Raw genomic sequence first — 16,392 nt, 5'->3', positions numbered from 1 at the left:
CTCGGTTGCAGTTTGTCCCTGGCCTCGGTTGGGGTCGTGTAGATGGCAACCAGTCGATGTGTCTCTCTCACATCGATGTTTCTCTCTCTCTCTCTTCCTCCCTCTCTCCCTCCCGCTCTATCTGAAGATAAATGCAAAAATGTCCTCAAGTGAGGATAAAAAAATATATATATATATATTATGCTTTTAACATCCTGTGTTTCTTGTAAATCCCAAATAGAATGTTATTGTATTTAAACCCTTTATCACAGATCCGGGATCAGCAAACTGTAACTGCCTGCTACCTACATTTGTAAAGAAAGGTGTGCTGGTAAGCAGCCATGCCCATTTGTTTAGTATTGTTTATGACTTTCGCACGACAGTGGCAGAGTTGAGTTATGACAGAGATTGTATGGCCCTCAAAGCCTAAAATATTTACTATTTGGCCCAGAAAAAAATGTATGGACCTGTTATGGGGCTGGTGTTACTGGGAATGCATTTGAGGATAATAACGTGTCCGTGAACTTCAGGAAATGGTACGTTTCTTTGTGAAATTGTTATCAATTGCACCATCAGTTCTTTCCAGAATCCTTTGCAAGATGGTGTGCGCGCGTTCATCTTTGATTCTTCGGCACCTAACATATACTTAGCGATTCCTGTGTGCTTCACTGAATTGATTTCCATTTAAAAACCACTTGTGAAATGGATGAACTAGGATAGAGATTCACTGGCTATAATGGACATTCTGTGGCATGGATAAGATAGGAGTTTAAAATTCTCCCTCTTGTAACATTCCAGGTATAAACAGTCCTGGACTGTTATGGCAACTCCAAGTCAGGGACCCAGGCACCTTCCCTCTTGTTGCTCTGCCATCCCTTAGGGGACACCTTGCTCTGTGTGGCCCAATATGGCTGACCCCACCCACCAGGACTACATCTAGTGGGAAGAGGGAAAGTGAAGGATAGGGCATGCTCCAGAGATTAAGCACATAATTTCCCCTTGCTCCCTATTGGTCAGCACTAGGTCACATGGTCATGTCTAGCTTCAAAGGAATCTGGGAAATGTAGTCTCTATCTGGGCAGCCATGTACCCAGCTAAAATTCAGGTCCCACAATACATAAAGGAGATAAGGGATTCTGGAGGACAACCACCACTCTCTGCCAAAAAAAGAATATACATGAAGGGCTTGCCAAAATCAGGGTGACTCCTTTTCTAGGGATAAGCCTTATTTTCAACTCTTAAAATAAGCCATGATGCTGAATCCAGAGATGTGTGATGCTGCTTCACTGTTTTCTACTCAAAGTAACATGACAACACAGTCAGATGTGAACACACTAGTATCACTCTCCTGGGTGTTTGCTGCTTTTGCATTTGCTATAGATCTTTTTTCACATATTTGAACAGACCCAGAATTCTGTTGCAGGGGAAGGCAAACACAGTAGGTTTTGCCACTAACTGGGCATTTACTTAGAAGGAGAAGAAAGGCTCCAGGCCCCTTAGTATCTCTCACAAAGCAGAAGAGATTGGCTGGGGGGAGGATGTGGAATCACCCTTTGTTCACCTTTTCCGAGGCTGGTTTAATAAGCTGGCCGTTTTCTGTTCTCTAGTAGCGGCATGAAACAGCAAGTGGGCATGATCTGGGGGCAAACATTTCTCTTAGGAACTTGGTAAGCATTACATATTCCATTTGCTGCAACAGTATAATTTTTTTTTTCTTAGAAAGCTGCATGGAGGTTTTGGTGTGACTTGCTTCAGCACAAACGTCTCAATGCGTCCATCTTTTTGATGCTCCAGAGAAAAGGAAAAACATCAGTTGGGGGACTTAAAGCCGGTGTAAGGGAATTTGGCTTTCTTGGGAAAATATGTTGAGGAGAGAGGTGGGGGGGGGGGGGAGGCCTGTATCCAAGTTGGGCCCACAATAAGCCATTTCACAATTCATTTCTGAAGGCACCATTTTATTGTCACGCTTACAGAATCCTGTAATGGGAAATGCTTCATATATAAAAGATGATGCAAAAAAAATGTTATTACCCTCTACCAGGGCATCTCATCCTCAGCACTACTGGCATTGGGGCAGGATAATTCTTTGTAGGGGTGGGGGCTGCCCTGTGCATTGCAGGATGTTTAGCAGCATCCCTCACCTCTACCTACTAGTTAGATGCCAGTAGCATCTCCCTCGTTGTGACAACCAAAAATGTCTCCAGATGGCAAATGTCCCTGGGTGACAAAATCACTGTTTGAAAATTACTGCCCTACACAAGCCTAAGGGTGTCCACAGAAAGACTTGCTAAATGACTAAAAGACGTGGCGTCTGCTCCGCAGCACACCTGTGACCCCTGTAATTGGTTACCCCTGCTCGGGCTCCCAGTTTCCTGATCTTAAGGTCAGGAGTCGAGCTCAGTGCTTCCTTTCAGCACCAACACTCTGAGATTTTGTGGGTCAGAAGCTGCTGTATGAGGTTTGTCTCTGGACTTCAACTTGCAGGAAAGCAGAACCCAGAGGAGCGGTGGTGAGGCGAGGGGCGCACCACGCGTGCGGGCAGGAGGGCCGTGGGGAAATGCGCCTGCAGAGGGGGTGGCTGGCCCTGTCGTCTGGAATGGGGAGAAAGAAGAAATGGTTGAGAGATGGGGCACTTTCCAGAGGGGCAATTGCAAGAAGGCCTTGAATTTGAAGTTTGTGGTTGGGAATTTATATTTGTGCCCAGCCCAGTACCTGGCATTGAGTGCTTACCCAGGCAGCCGCTGAATAGAATCACGGAGGCTGTGGCGGCCCAGAGAGGCAGCGGAATGGGGTGGTGAGAGCAGGGCTGCAGCTACAGCCTGCCTTGTGCAGCTCTCAGTTCTACGTGCAGGCTGTGTGACCTGGGGCAAGTGTCTTAGCCTCTCTGTGCTGCAGTTTCGTCTTCTGGAAGATCTAGATAACTTTTCTAGGGTCAAAGTGAAGATTAAATAAAATCATATATGTGAATGAATGTGTATGTGTATGTGTGTGCTCATTCACAGACATGTATAGGTTTTATATGTGTATGTGTTTGTGTATATATGTAAAATTAGAGTAATTCCTGGCACACAATAAGTGCTATATGTTTGCCATTATATTACTATTCTTATTATTCCAGTAAACTACTTTGAGTAGGGAAGCACTCAGGGTCACTTGCACACTGTTTGACATACAACAGGTGATCAGAATGGCTGTTTTCTCCCATTTCCTAATTTCTGGGAAATGTCATCTCTAGCTGGAAAGCCACGAGCCCAGCCAAACGCCGTGAGGGCAGGTGCCGGGGGGTAGATCGCCACACATTTCTTTCCCAGGTGACGCTCTTGGTCACAGTAAAAAGTGTGTGAAATAAGAGTGAAAACAGAGAAGCTAAAAGGTTGGGGTGGAGCAGGGGAGAAAAGCTATTGCATAGGAAAGAGTGGTACATGAACACCGGAGAGCATGTGCTACACTCGGAGAATGTCCATGCTTGACTAGCCCAACACCCCCATTTTACAGATAAGGAAACTGAGGCCGTCCGTGGAAATGTGATTTATCCAAGGTCCCACAGCTAATGGGAGGCACAGCCATGACTTAAAACCACCGGCCCTATTCTCGCCTTACCAGCTGCTTTCAGAACGGTTCTGTGGCCCCTGTGTTGTAGGGTTCCTCCTCCCTGGCAAAGGTGGCATGGCCCCAGAACCCTCCTTAACACCATGCTCCAGTCAGCATACCAAAGAGTCAGACTTTGGCCCTGGCCGGTTTGGTCCAACAGTTAGAGCGTCAGCCTGCGGTCCAGAGAGACCCGGGTTCGGTTCCCACTAAGGGCACGTGCCTTGGTTGCAGTTTGTCCCCGGCCCCGGTTGGGGTCATGTGGGTGGCAACCGCTCAGTGTGTCTCTCTCATGTTGATGTTTCTCTCTCTCTCTCTTTCTCTCCCCCATCCCCCTCCCCCTCTCTCTTCCTCCCACTCTATCTGAACAAAAAATGGAAAAATGTCCTCCGGTGAGGATAAAATAAAGAGTCAGACTTTGCCCAAGATGAGCTTGGGTGTTTCACAGCCCTGAAGAGGTAGTAGGGGTGTTGACTGCCTGTAATGTTTCTCCTGCATTTCAGATGGCTGACATAGACCCCCGTCTGCTAGAAATTCAGTCTACGTCAGCATCATGCATCCCAGTCTCTAGGTACGGGTCTACATAGCTACTGCTGTCCCATTTTATAGATGAGAAAGTGGAGGCCTAGAAAGAGAGATGGGGCAACTTGCCAAAGTTTATACTGCAAGGGACTGTGCTGTGTTGGCTCATGCTTGCACATCAGTGGTTTTTCCTGCCACCCTGCAGTGGGTCTCTAAGTCCGGATCAATGAAGTCAGCATTGTTGTGTGCTCCTGGATTTCATAAATCTCTCTGGTGTGCCCACAGGGAGATACGGGAGGCTGGCCACTTGATCCTTAATTACTACTTTGAGTTAGTGTTGAATTCTCATTTTTCTCCCCTGGGCATCTGCATTTTCAATTACATAGTCACCTATGGAGCCAAGCAGCTTGCTCGATATCCTTCTGCATGACAGCCTGGGAGGGGAGGGTCCATGTTGGGCCCGTGTGCTGCTGGCCCCCAGCACCTCACCCAGTGCCCGGCCTGTAGCTGGTGCTCATTGAAAGAGTGGGTCATAGCACTTCACCTCCGAGCTTCTCCAGGACAGAAATCTCATCTCATTGTCCTCTCTGTGTCCCCAGTGTGTGCCACATAGCAGCCGTTCGATAATGTTGGGTTCTGTGGAACTGATCATTTTGTAAGGCCTGAAAATGATATTATAAATATCCAAATGGCCCTTGGCAGAAAAAAGGTTCCCTACCCCTACAGGGCAAGATATTTACCCCCTCTCGGGCTCTGTTTCCTCATCTGTGAAATGGGGATGCTGAAACCTGCCTTTTGGGGTTCCGACGAAGGTTGAAGCGAGACGGGAGCACGGGCTCAGGAGTCAGACTGTCTGGATTGAATGCCACCTCCCCACCTATGAACTGTGTGACCTGGGGCAAGTGACATTCCTCCGTGCCTCAGGTTATTCCCCTGTGAAATGAGAACAGGGCCCAGTGCATGGGGTTATGTTGAGGGTGAGATGGGCTATTACATGGGAAATGCTTAGCACATGGAAAACTAGTAAGTGTCCGGTATTCTTACTATGATGATTATTATTATCATTATTATTAACCATAGCATGTTAGGGAAACTTTGTAAATACTCCCATGTCTCTGATTATTGCTAACATCTTTACTCTGTTCCAAGGCAACTAATCTGCCCACTGGCCTTGGGAAACCAAATCATGGGTCGTGAGGGCCCCGGCAGCAGAGTGGGGCTGTGTCCCCCACAGTCAGCCCCGTGATAGCCGGACCCACGGCCTGCGGTGCTGGGCTCTGCACCGTCCCTGTGAGCAGGCAGAGCAGCTCCTGCGCACACAGCCCCGGCCGAGCCCAGGCTGGGCCCGCGGTGCCGGGCTCTGCACCGTCCCTGTGAGCAGGCAGAGCAGCTCCTGCGCACACAGCCCTGGCCGAGCCCAGGCTGGGCCCGCGGTGCTGGGCTCTGCACCGTCCCTGTGAGCAGGCAGAGCAGCTCCTGCCCACACAGCCCTGGCCGAGCCCAGGCTGGGCCCGCGGTGCTGGGCTCTGCACCGTCCCTGTGAGCAGGCAGAGCAGCTCCTGCCCACACAGCCCCGGCCGAGCCCAGGCTGGGCCCGCGGTGCCGAGCTCTGCACCGTCCCTGTGAGCAGGCAGAGCAGCTCCTGCCCACACAGCCCCGGCCGAGCCCAGGTTGCTGCCGCTGAGGGAGGCCTTGGAAGTTGCTCTGCCCCCGGATGCCAGCCTGCGGGTGAGACCCAGATGGATACGGACAGGAACACACAGAAAGGGACAGGAACACACAGAAAGGGACAGGAACACACAGAAAGGGACGTGAGGAGCCATGGGAGCAACAGCTGTGCTGTCACAGGCCCAGCAAGGACCTCTGAGCCCAGCTCCAGAACTGCTTGGGGGCAAGAAAGACCTGCTGGGGACTGGCCGTTCTGTGTGGTTGGAGGATGGAGGGAGGGAGGGACTTCCAGATGGCCTGACTAAACCCCTGGGAAGAGGACCTACAATTAGAAAATAATGGTGTAGTAATAAGCATGCATTTCATGTATTGGGCAATTATTATCACATCCTGTGCTGAGTGGTCCAGATGTATTGTCTGCTTTAATCCCCATCGCAGACAGTCAGTCCGGCTGTTGTCATCCCTGTTTTACAGATGGGGAAGCAAACAGAGGCGAAGAGAGGTTACGTCACCTGCCCCAGGTAGCAAGGAGGCAGCCAAACAGGCATGTGAACTCTGGTCTCGGGCTCCGCCTGCTCTGGGCGGGCGCACAGGCCCTGCCATGGGACACTCAGGCCTGAGCCGCGCTCACCTTCCAGGAGAGTGGGACTGACGACAGCCCCTTCAAGGCGAGGAGCGACTGTTTAGAACTTCTGGGGTGCAGGTCCAGAGTCGCGTGTGAGGAATCCCTCCAAAGCCCAGAAATCACCGGCCCGTCACTGAGAGCTGGGCTGTACAGAGTAGTCAGTGGGACAGACTCCGGAGCCAGGCCTCCTGGGTTCAAATCCTGACTCCTACTTACTAGCTGTGTGGCCATGAGCAAGTTCATTAACCCCTCTGTGCCCCATTTTCCTTATCTTTCCAATAGATTAATAATAATAATAATACCTTCCTCATAGGGGTATCATGAGAATTAAACAAATTAATATTTGTTAAAAAAAAAAAAAGCTTGTAAGATGCCTGGCACATGGTCAGTACCAAATATCTGTTAAATAAGTAAAACATGTAATGTTAGTGTTTTCATTTTACGCATAAGAAAAATGAGATGAAGGAACCTGCATAGCGTTTCCCAGGTAGTGAGGGCAGAGCCAAGTGGTGAACCCGGGCGGTCTGGCTTCCAAACCCGCACCCCACTGAGTTGCCTGGAGTCCATGCTCAGGGGTCCTGGGAGCTGCTGGTTGCCAGTGCCCGTGGGTCAGCCAGGCTTCTGCAGGTGGAGGAGGAGAGAGGGGCTGGAAACCTTGCTGGGCGGGCCCTCTGCACCCTGGGAGGCTCCGCCCTTCCTCCCTAGTTGGACTGTCCCAGAAACTGCTTTCTTGGCGGGACTCCCGTCCCCCTCCCTCCCCAACCGCTGACATCACCTGGTGTGCTTGTAAAACCCTTCTGAGGGCCAGGGTTTCCCCACTCGGGAAAGAACTGCTTTGTCCTGGTGGAATTTGTTAGATATGGTGTCGATTTGAGATCTTAAGAAGCGCTTTTACTATAATGTCCCTGAGTCTGTGTCTCTGTATTTGCTTCTTCCAGGTAGAGTATATTCTCTCCAAATAGTCTGCGCCTTGCTTTGTAATTTATAATAATGATTATGAAATGACATCTCTAAAGTTTCATGAGAGCTGGGAGCTCTGTACTCTTCTAAGCACTGTACGTGGATTCTCTCATTTAATCCACACCCAAGACCGTAGGAGGAAGGTTTTATGGCTAAACTCATTCTACAGATGAGAAAACTGAACGGCAAAGAGGTGAAGCAACTTGCCCCAAGATCGTAGAGCTGCTGAATGGCAGAGCTGGGAACCAGAGATCATGCCCATAACTGCTGTGCTAGCTTTAAAAATTAATCAAGGAATCGAATGTGTCTGAAGCCTCACCAGCGTGCACCTGCCACTCGGAGTGTGTGGAGCGATCTGCAGGAGGCCTCAGCCCGCCTCCACGCAGCCCTGTCCGGGGAGAAAACGCCATGCTGTCCCTCCTGCACTCGGGCCTCCTGGAGAGCGTCTTTCTGAAGTCACCTTCCTGATGTGGTGGAAGCTATTGAGCCAGTCTCTTGGGGCCGGGGCCCCTGAAAAATCAGAGAAATTGACCACCTCAGTAGCTCAAATTTTGTGTGGCCTCACTGAAAGCCACTCGAAGGGAAAACCACAAAGTTGATCAACCTTCTGATGAAGCCCCAGGTGGCTGGCTTAATAGATTTCTGCATAAGTCAGTCCTGTGCTCAGGAGGACACGCTCATGTGTCCAGGCCACGGGGGACCTGCGGGTCTTCAGTGGCAGGTCCTTCAGACTTTCCAGAGCTAGGAAATGGAGCTCTGAGTCGCGTTGGCAGGAATTAAGATTTTTGCGGAGTTCAATTTTCTAACAAGTCCCATTGAGCAGAAAGCCATGCTTTGTGCAGAATGTTTCTTACCTGCTTGTTTGTTTGCCTGCCTTGGCTGGTAAGATTCAGTAACTAGAACCAGAACTTACTTTGTATGACTGAGGGATTACTAATAAGCAGATGTCTCCCGGGGCCTTAAGAATGAATGGTGGGTGGGACATGGCCCACCCATCAGTTACTACCATGTGCTGGAAGGTGCTAACGGGGCGAAGATGCTGGAGATGGGGCACCTCGGAGAGAAGAATACGCTCCTTTGTGTGCCCTGGCCAGAGTGGGCCTCCTTTGGACAAGACATTCAAAGCTCATACTTGAGGGGTGAGGAGGAGCCAGCCCTGCAAAGAGCCAAGGGAAGGGCATTCCGGGGAGAAGAAACAGCAGGAGCAAAGTCCTCAAAGCAGGAAAGGTCTTGACCTGTTGAGGGGAGTTGCTGGTGCAGAGGGCAGGAGCAAGGGAAAGGCTGGAGAGCAGGATGGGACCCCGAGGACCCTGCGGGGGGAGCTAGAGTCTCTTCTCATTACATGGGAAGGCACTGAAGGGTTTTAAACTGGGGCAGAGCATGGTCCTCTTCACATTTTAAGCGTACTCAGCCCTTGCTAAGAAACTGGTTTGGAATGGGAGAACAGGGACCACAGGAAGACCAGTTAGGAGACTACTGCAATAATCCAGGCAAGAGATGGTGGTGTTTGGAACCAGAGACTGGCCGGCGGAAGGGGGAGAGAAATGGATGGATTTGGAATTGGGGGTTTGGGTGGCCAACAGCTGAGGGAATGGATATGGGTGCGAGATAATGTTCTGGTCTGAGCAGCTGGACAGGGGTGCTGTTTGTGGAGATGGGATGACGGGGGGACACGTTTGGAGGGTGGGAGGTGGACATGTTAATAAAATGTTCCATTTTGGACATACTAAATTGAGGGTTTGGGAGACATCGAGGAGATTCGCTCGAGGGGGCACCTGCATTGGGGGCATGCCAGCACCATGGAGAAGTGCCTGGTCCCGCTGAGCGGGGTCCGGCTGGGTGTCAGTCCAGCTGCTGAAGTCCTGTCTCACTGCTTACCAGCTGTGACTTGGGAAATTTCCTCATCTCTGGAACGGGGCTCCTATCCACACCTACATTGTGGGCTTGTTGTGCAAATTGTATGAATTAATACACGGGAAGAGCTTAGATTTCCATATTAAGTATTCAGTAAATGTCAGCTTCCTATAATAACAACTTTTATCATCATCATCTCAGCTCCAGTAATTTTCTTGCCATTTGTCTCTTTCTAATGAAAATCAAGGACCTCTCTAGCTGGTAAACACATCTCCTGAGGTTCTTGGAGTGATCTATTTGGCAGCCTGGGAGCTCAGTGAGCACGGACGGGGTGGGGTCTGTGTCTCCGCCCTGCCAGGCCCTTGCGTGGTGCCCACGCACAGTAGGTACTCAGGAACACGCATCCAGTCCCATGGGATTTAGCATGGCTCCAAAAAAAACAGAATGCTTTTCTGAGAGAATCAACCAAGCACCGAGGACAGCAGGCAGGAAGGAGGAAATTGCAAACTCAGTGAGCATGCCAAGTCACAGCATCTTTGCTCCCAAGAAGGAGGCTCTTCATTTCACAAGGCACCCTCTTCCGACAGTGGTCTGTGAGAAGAAAGGTTTTCCTTACAATGGTCAAAGCAGATACCTCCCCAAGATTTGCACACCGCCCCCCAAGGCTCCAGACACTTCAGTACAACAAGTGCAGACCCTCCTCCCCCCACCCCGAGCCTCAGTCAGCAGTAGGCCCCAGGACCGTCCCTGTTGCTCTCACCCTCTTCTCTCCTGTCCATTGGCCTGAAGCTTCTTCCTTAACCGTTTTTAGGGAACTTCAATCTTTTAGTTGAAGCCTCCTGCCACACCAAAGGTCTTCCCTCTCTCCCTAGAGATAGGTGCTGTCTGTCTGCACAACAGGGGATCCATGGTCTCCACTCATGTTCTTTTACAATCATGGCAAGTGTGTCTGTCTTTTCCCAGATAAAACAGTTCAGTTTCAGGTAAATAGTGAATAATGTTTTACCATGTTTGTCCCACATTGCTACAGTATTTTTATTTGCCGAATCTGGAGCCCTAGTTATGGGTCCCAAGCCTAGAGCCCCATGAACCGGGCCCTGTGACACAGCCCCATTCTGTGCCCCAGAATTTCACACCTTGATGTCTATGCCATGGTCTAAAGCCAAGCCCACAGTCCTTCAGCCCTCCCCCACCATCTGGGGAGCTCTCAGGCTTCCCTGGAGCATTGGGGCAGTCTTTAATCTTGGGGTCCAGGGTCCTGGTCAACTGTGGGCCCTAAATACCTTTCTTGGTTCTCCCCTGGGCTCTCATGCTCGTAGGTTCTTGGAGCCTGATTGACACACAGTTCTTGAGCACGTATGCAGATTAGACCCCCTCCCCCCTCAGCCCCAAGCTTGGGGTTCTCTGGATTGTATCTTCACTACATCAGCTCCCCCTGGTGGCCAGAAGCAAACACCTAGCGTCTCCCATTGAGAGCCGAACATTTCCTACTTACCACAGGGTTCCTATTTCAGGACAGCCTTGGCCAAGGCTCTGTCAGCAACGATGAATGACACATCAGGAACCCAACGAAGGGTCAAGTACACACCCACCCCACCCACTTCCTGAGGCTCTTTGTGGTTCACCTCTAAGGTGCTCTCCCCAGATCCTAGCCTTACTGCTGAGCAGGAGTCTTAGTGGCATAAACTTTCTGGAACAATTTCCTCCAAGGATAAAAAAGAGAGTAATTCCCCTACAAACGGAATCCTTCCTTATGCCGCCGAGTGTGTTAGTTAGAGGCAGGAATGGATCCAGGGATGCCGAGCACCTGGCCCCTTTCCGCAGAGGAATAGGAAGGCGTCTGGGACGGCACCGACGGCGGCTGGCACCAGTGTGGTCCGCCAGCCTCGGGCCGTCAGCAGAGAAGTGGGCGCTGCACGTGGGGAAAACGGAAGCCACAACCTCTGCTCCATCCCCACAGCCCCAGCCTTCTCCTGGTCCCTTCTCCCTTCTCTTTGTCATCGGCGGCGTCTTCTGTCCATCCGGCTGGTTCATTTAGCACCAACATGCCTCCCGTCTCTAAGGGCGGCTCCCCACAAACTCATCCTCTACTGTCTTCCGGAGTGGGCCGTCCAACCCCACCAGTCTCCTGCCTGCTTAAAAACCTTCAGTGGCGTTTAAGGATCAAGTCTGGAGCCTTGGGAATTAAGTCAAATGCCCCTGTGACCTAGCCCCGCCCTCCACGCTGGCACTCTGCCAGAAACCCGGACTCTTCACACGACCTGCATTTCACCTGCCATGTCTCATCTCCATACTTTTGCTCCAAGTTCTGACCTCTCTCCTTATTTAAGACCCAGCTCAGGGGTCACCTCCCCCAGGAAGCTTTGCTGTATACCCGAGGCTCCATGTGGTGCCTGTCTCCGGTCCCTCCGTCATTGCATTTACCACGTGGGGTTATAATGGCCCGTGCCTGTGCCCTCTCCCCTCCAGGCAGTGGGCCCCAGGCAGGGACAGTGACATGTTTAGCTTTTGTGTCTCCAGCACCTAGAGCAGAGCTTGTCACAAACAGGTGCTCGATAAATGCTTGGAGATTGGATTCAGTAAGTGATAGATCAGTTCACCGTGCGAAGGAAGTAGCCCCCTAGACAAGCACAGTTTGCATTGCTGTCTGGAACCCCTTGATTTTTCTCCCCACCCTTCCCCAACCGCCTGCTGCTCCCGGCTGTCTGGGTTCGTTTCTGAGGCCCTGTACCATGCGTGGTCTCATTCCCTCCTGCCAGGTCGCCGCCCTGCTTCTGCTCTGAATGTAGACAGTGCACATGTCCTGTGTTCATTCAGCTGATGTTTTTAACTCCTCCGTGTGCTGTGCGCTGTCCGGCACTGGGACGCACAGACACCCTAGACAGGGCCCCTGCTCTCTCCCAAGTCCCCAGCCTGGAGGGGAAGGCACACAGGGAAGAGGCAAAGAGTCTGTGCCGTGATGGGGGCAGGGGGACATAGTCGATACCCAGGCCGATCTCCAGACTGCCGTGGTTCACATCCCAGCACCACTGCTTGCAGGCTGTGTGGCCTTGGGCAAGTCTTTATCTGGGTCTGTTTCCCCGTGGTTAAAAGTGGGGTCATGGTAGTACTTGCTTTTGCGGTTGAGTGGAGATTAAATTCATGTAAAGAGTTTAGCAGAGTGCCTAGCCCCTAGGAAACATTCAGTAAATATTAGCCAATAGTATACTTTGCTCAGGACACTGTGGGGACACAAAGGGCTGGACACGTCCACAGCAGTTGTAATGGACCAAGGATCGAGACATCCACGTTTTAACCGAAGCCCAGGAGCAGGCAATGAACAGGAAAAGCACATGCAAAGATTCCTGGTGCGACTTAACTCTTGTGGCCTTCCAGGACAGGACCTGAGGACGCCGCGGCACCCCGCTGACCATCTCTCCCTTCCTTAGGGCTGACGACTGCTTTTTTGCTTCTCGGAAGCTGGACGCAGTGGCCATCGAAGCCAAGTTTAAGCAGGACCTGGGTTTCCGGATGCTGAACTGTGGGCGGACGGATCTAGTGAAGCAGGCGGTGTCTCTCCTGGGGCCCGATGGGATCAACACCATGAGCGAACAGGTACAGGGTCTTCTGAGTGTCTGAACACGCACCCCCACCTTCACCACACCCCATGGCCAGATGGAAACAGCAGGCACTGGACAGAGGCTCCCCCTACTGTTGACTTCAGGCCTTTTTTTTTTTTTTTAGTTTTTTTTTAAGTTTTTAAAATAAAAATACCCTTGTTCATCTTTATAGAAGTTGCACGTGATCATTGCAGCTGAAATGGAAAATAGAGAAAAATAGGCCTATTCCAGAAAGGAAATAATGCCATCACCCGGATAGCCATTATATTTATATTTAGTTCGAGTCCTTCCAGTGCTTTTTCCAGCATGGTTAAAATTAGTTCTCTGCGGGCCTGTTACTGCATCGCAGAACAAGTCAGGCAGATTTTCACCAAACTTTCAGGGTATGTCTAAGAGACACAAAAGTCATTCTGGGGGACCCTAGGAGGGACCTCAGAGATAGGCAGCTGTCCCCCAAGCCTCTGGCACTGAGGTACACTGAAAGGCTGGTGGGTCTGCCATCAGGGAGACCCCTTCAATGTGAGCCCCAGATGGAAAGTCACAAAGGACAGATGGAGCTGCGTCTCACGTGGACAGCTCATACAACCTGCTCCAGGGACGGGATAGCAGCTAATGCTTTTCTAGAGCAACACCAAGAAGCCCTAACACACACACACACATTTATATGTTTCTAAATAGAAATTTATTATATCTTATTGTTTTTAATCATCTATATAAAGGTACTTTGTGATATCATTAAATATGTTTAATCCCCTTTATTGGCTACGTAAAGTGGTCATATTATTTACTCCGTTAACCACACTTTAGTTGTTGGATATGGAAGGTGTTTCTAATCACTTATATCAATAATGCTGAGCTAAATCAACTTACACAAATCTTTGTTCAAATCCCTGATTATTTCTTGAGGGAAATTCTGAAAAGTGGAAATAGTGGTTCAAACCCATCAACCTTTCTTAAGGTTGTTGTTTTTTTTTATCTCAAATCACTTCTCCAGAGACTGTTTCCTTGTTCATACCCTCCAACTACATGTGTTCCCCATTCATCTTTTACTTATCTTTTGCCTGTTTTTCATTGGAGCTTTACTGTCTTTTTTACTTAGAAGAACTCTTTACATATTAGACATATAACCCTTATTGTAATGTGACAAATATGTCTCAATGTATTGCTTACCTTTTTGTTTGTTTCCAATCGTATGTTCTCAATACAATGATTTTCCTTTGTGATTTCTTTTATTACTTTTATGCCTAGACGCCTTTTATGGCTTTAATTTTGTCTCTGTATCTCTAATCAAACTAGAAATGACTTTAATGGATGGTGAGAGATACGATTCTTCTTGCTTGAATATTTTCCCAAATAGCCGCCTTTACAACACTGTTTATTGACAAACCCATCCCTTCCTTCTGTTGGTTGTGGTACTTTGTAATAAGCAGGAGTCATGGGCAAATACAGTATGGAACTTTTGAAGGCCGTTCCTCATTTGCTTGCCTTTTGCTTGTCAATGATAATGTCAAACCCGATGTCAGTGGTGGGGGGGTGCTCAAAGGCACCCAACTTCCCTTGACACCGACGAGTATCTTGTATAGAGTAAAGATGACACTTGTTAGGTTGAGAAAGAGAAAATGTCAAGGAAGCGGTGTTCGTCAATTAGATAACTTAGGGGTTCATACTGCAGTTTCCAGAAAGTTCTCAAGAGCTGTAAGTTGAAATCAGCCCTTTGCTTCAGCAACGACTCCTAGGTCTGTGGCACCCTAAGACAAATGAAAGTCCTCCAACTTAAGCCACTATAAATGCAAAAAGGCAATTTATGGTCCCTTCTTGCCTCCATTTCGGTTTTCCAAATATGGAGAATTGTGGTCTTATGCATCGTAGGGCTGTTTATTATTTTTAATGCTGGATTTTGAGCACAAACATAGCCTCCTAAACAAAAGTAAGATTTTTCCATTTGTTATCATCAAGTGACACAGCCACCTGGTAAACCTCCGTTCTCTGGTTTCTAACTCACCGCAGGGCATGACCCCCCTGATGTACGCCTGCGTCCGTGGGGACGAGGCGATGGTTCAGATGCTGCTGGATGCCGGAGCTGACCTGAATGTGGAGGTGAGGGTGCAGAGGGCTGCAGGCCCCTTGGCCTGGCGGTCCCCAGGGGAAGGCGAGCAAAGAGAAGGGGGGCATGATCTCCTGAGTGCCACCGCTGAGGGCAGGGCACTGTCCTGCAAATAGATCAGACCAGAGGATGGATTTCCTCCATCCCGAGGCCCCAGCCCCACCAAACTCCAGGGAGCCACCAGCATGTATGCCTCTCTTAAAAACAGCCAACAAGCTGCAAGGCGCACCAGCTTTTCGTTGGCTCGGATGTACGTAGTCTCTGCTGCTTACTGCTAATCCATTCCTTCTGGGATCAGAGCAGAGAGAGCTCTCCGAGGCCACCAGCCCTTCCGGCCGCACCGTACAAAGCTGGACTGTGTTCCCAGAGCTGCGCTCTAGCCCCCTCCCCCACCAAATCCTGATTGGCTCACCTGGTTGGCTGAGTTGAAGCCACAGGTCTTAAAGCTAATCACAAGCTTCCTTGGAGTGGTGTGCTAGAGCAGAAAGCACACCCCAAAGGACTTTAGAATTTGACACTGGGGTTCAAATTCTGAAACCGTCCATACCTTAGTGATTTGCTTTTGTGCTTGGGCAAGTGGTTTCTGAGCCTCGGTGTCCCCATCTGCACAATGGGAGAATAATCACACCCATCCCAGAGAGTTGTTGGAAGAAATCAATACCTGTTTATTTATAGCGTAAGTTTGGGACTCGGGTAATGCTGGTTTCCTCCCTTGCCAAGGGCTATACTAGGTGAAATCACACTTTTTGACCATATTCTGTGTTGTCTTAAGACCCACTCTGTCTGGCAGCCAGACACTGGCAGCCCTGGAAACTGGAGAAACTGGTGTTCCAGTGCCCTGACCCAGCAACCCCGGGACCTGCGCTAGTTCAACGTTAGATGCTCTTCTAGTTTTAGCACTGTGGGTTTCACTGGGGGGCTTTTTTGTTTAGTTTAGGTTTGTTGTTTTGTTTGTTTGTTTGTTTGTTTTTCCTCACCCGAGGATATTTTTCCATTGATTTTTAGAGAGAGTGGAAGGGAGGGAGAGAGGAGAGAAAGAGAGAGAGAAGCATCAATGGGAGAGAGACACATCGATTGGTTGCCTCCCACAAGAGGGGTTTGAACCTGCAACCCAGGTACGTGCCCTTAACCAGAATTGAACCGCTTTGGTTCGAGGGCCCACGCTCTAACAGCTGAGCCCAACTGGCTCGGGCTGAGTAGCAGTGTTGTTGTTTTTTAATGAGTGTTGTATTCATTTGAGGAAAGCAGGCACTAGACATAGTTTGAGATCCACAACCACTTGGGATCATACAGTTTCAAGTATTAGGGGTTTCTCACTCCTGTTAGGAATCCCTGAGCACCGTGCAGACCCCGCAAGGGCGCCTCAGCTTGGTTCTCTGGTCCTCCCTCGCCTATCCCATCACTCCCAGCACAAGGCTTCCCGGGGCAGGTGACCAGTGAATTCGGCTGCTCTGAATGAAACAGGCATCGCGGTGACATGGCCCCAGGAACAT

At 50.0% G+C, this 16,392-nt stretch overlaps 1 protein-coding gene across 2 annotated transcripts in view; it reads left to right on the top strand.

Annotated features, from left to right (window-relative positions):
• BTBD11 (BTB domain containing 11) overlaps positions 1–16,392 on the top strand; it is a 278,882-nt gene that overhangs the window by 222,420 nt on the left and 40,070 nt on the right. For both annotated transcript variants that reach the window (XM_036251811.1, XM_036251810.1), the window contains exons 5-6: positions 12,625–12,790; positions 14,803–14,892. In XM_036251811.1, coding sequence (XP_036107704.1) covers positions 12,625–12,790; positions 14,803–14,892 — 256 coding nt within the window. The remainder of the gene's footprint in view (positions 1–12,624; positions 12,791–14,802; positions 14,893–16,392) is intronic.

This window comes from Molossus molossus, unplaced genomic scaffold, assembly GCF_014108415.1.
Source record: "Molossus molossus isolate mMolMol1 unplaced genomic scaffold, mMolMol1.p scaffold_m16_p_10, whole genome shotgun sequence".
NCBI classification, from domain to species: Eukaryota; Metazoa; Chordata; class Mammalia; order Chiroptera; family Molossidae; genus Molossus; species Molossus molossus.
Note: the sequence above shows the minus strand (reverse complement) of the source record. Positions and strands in the feature narration are given on the sequence as shown.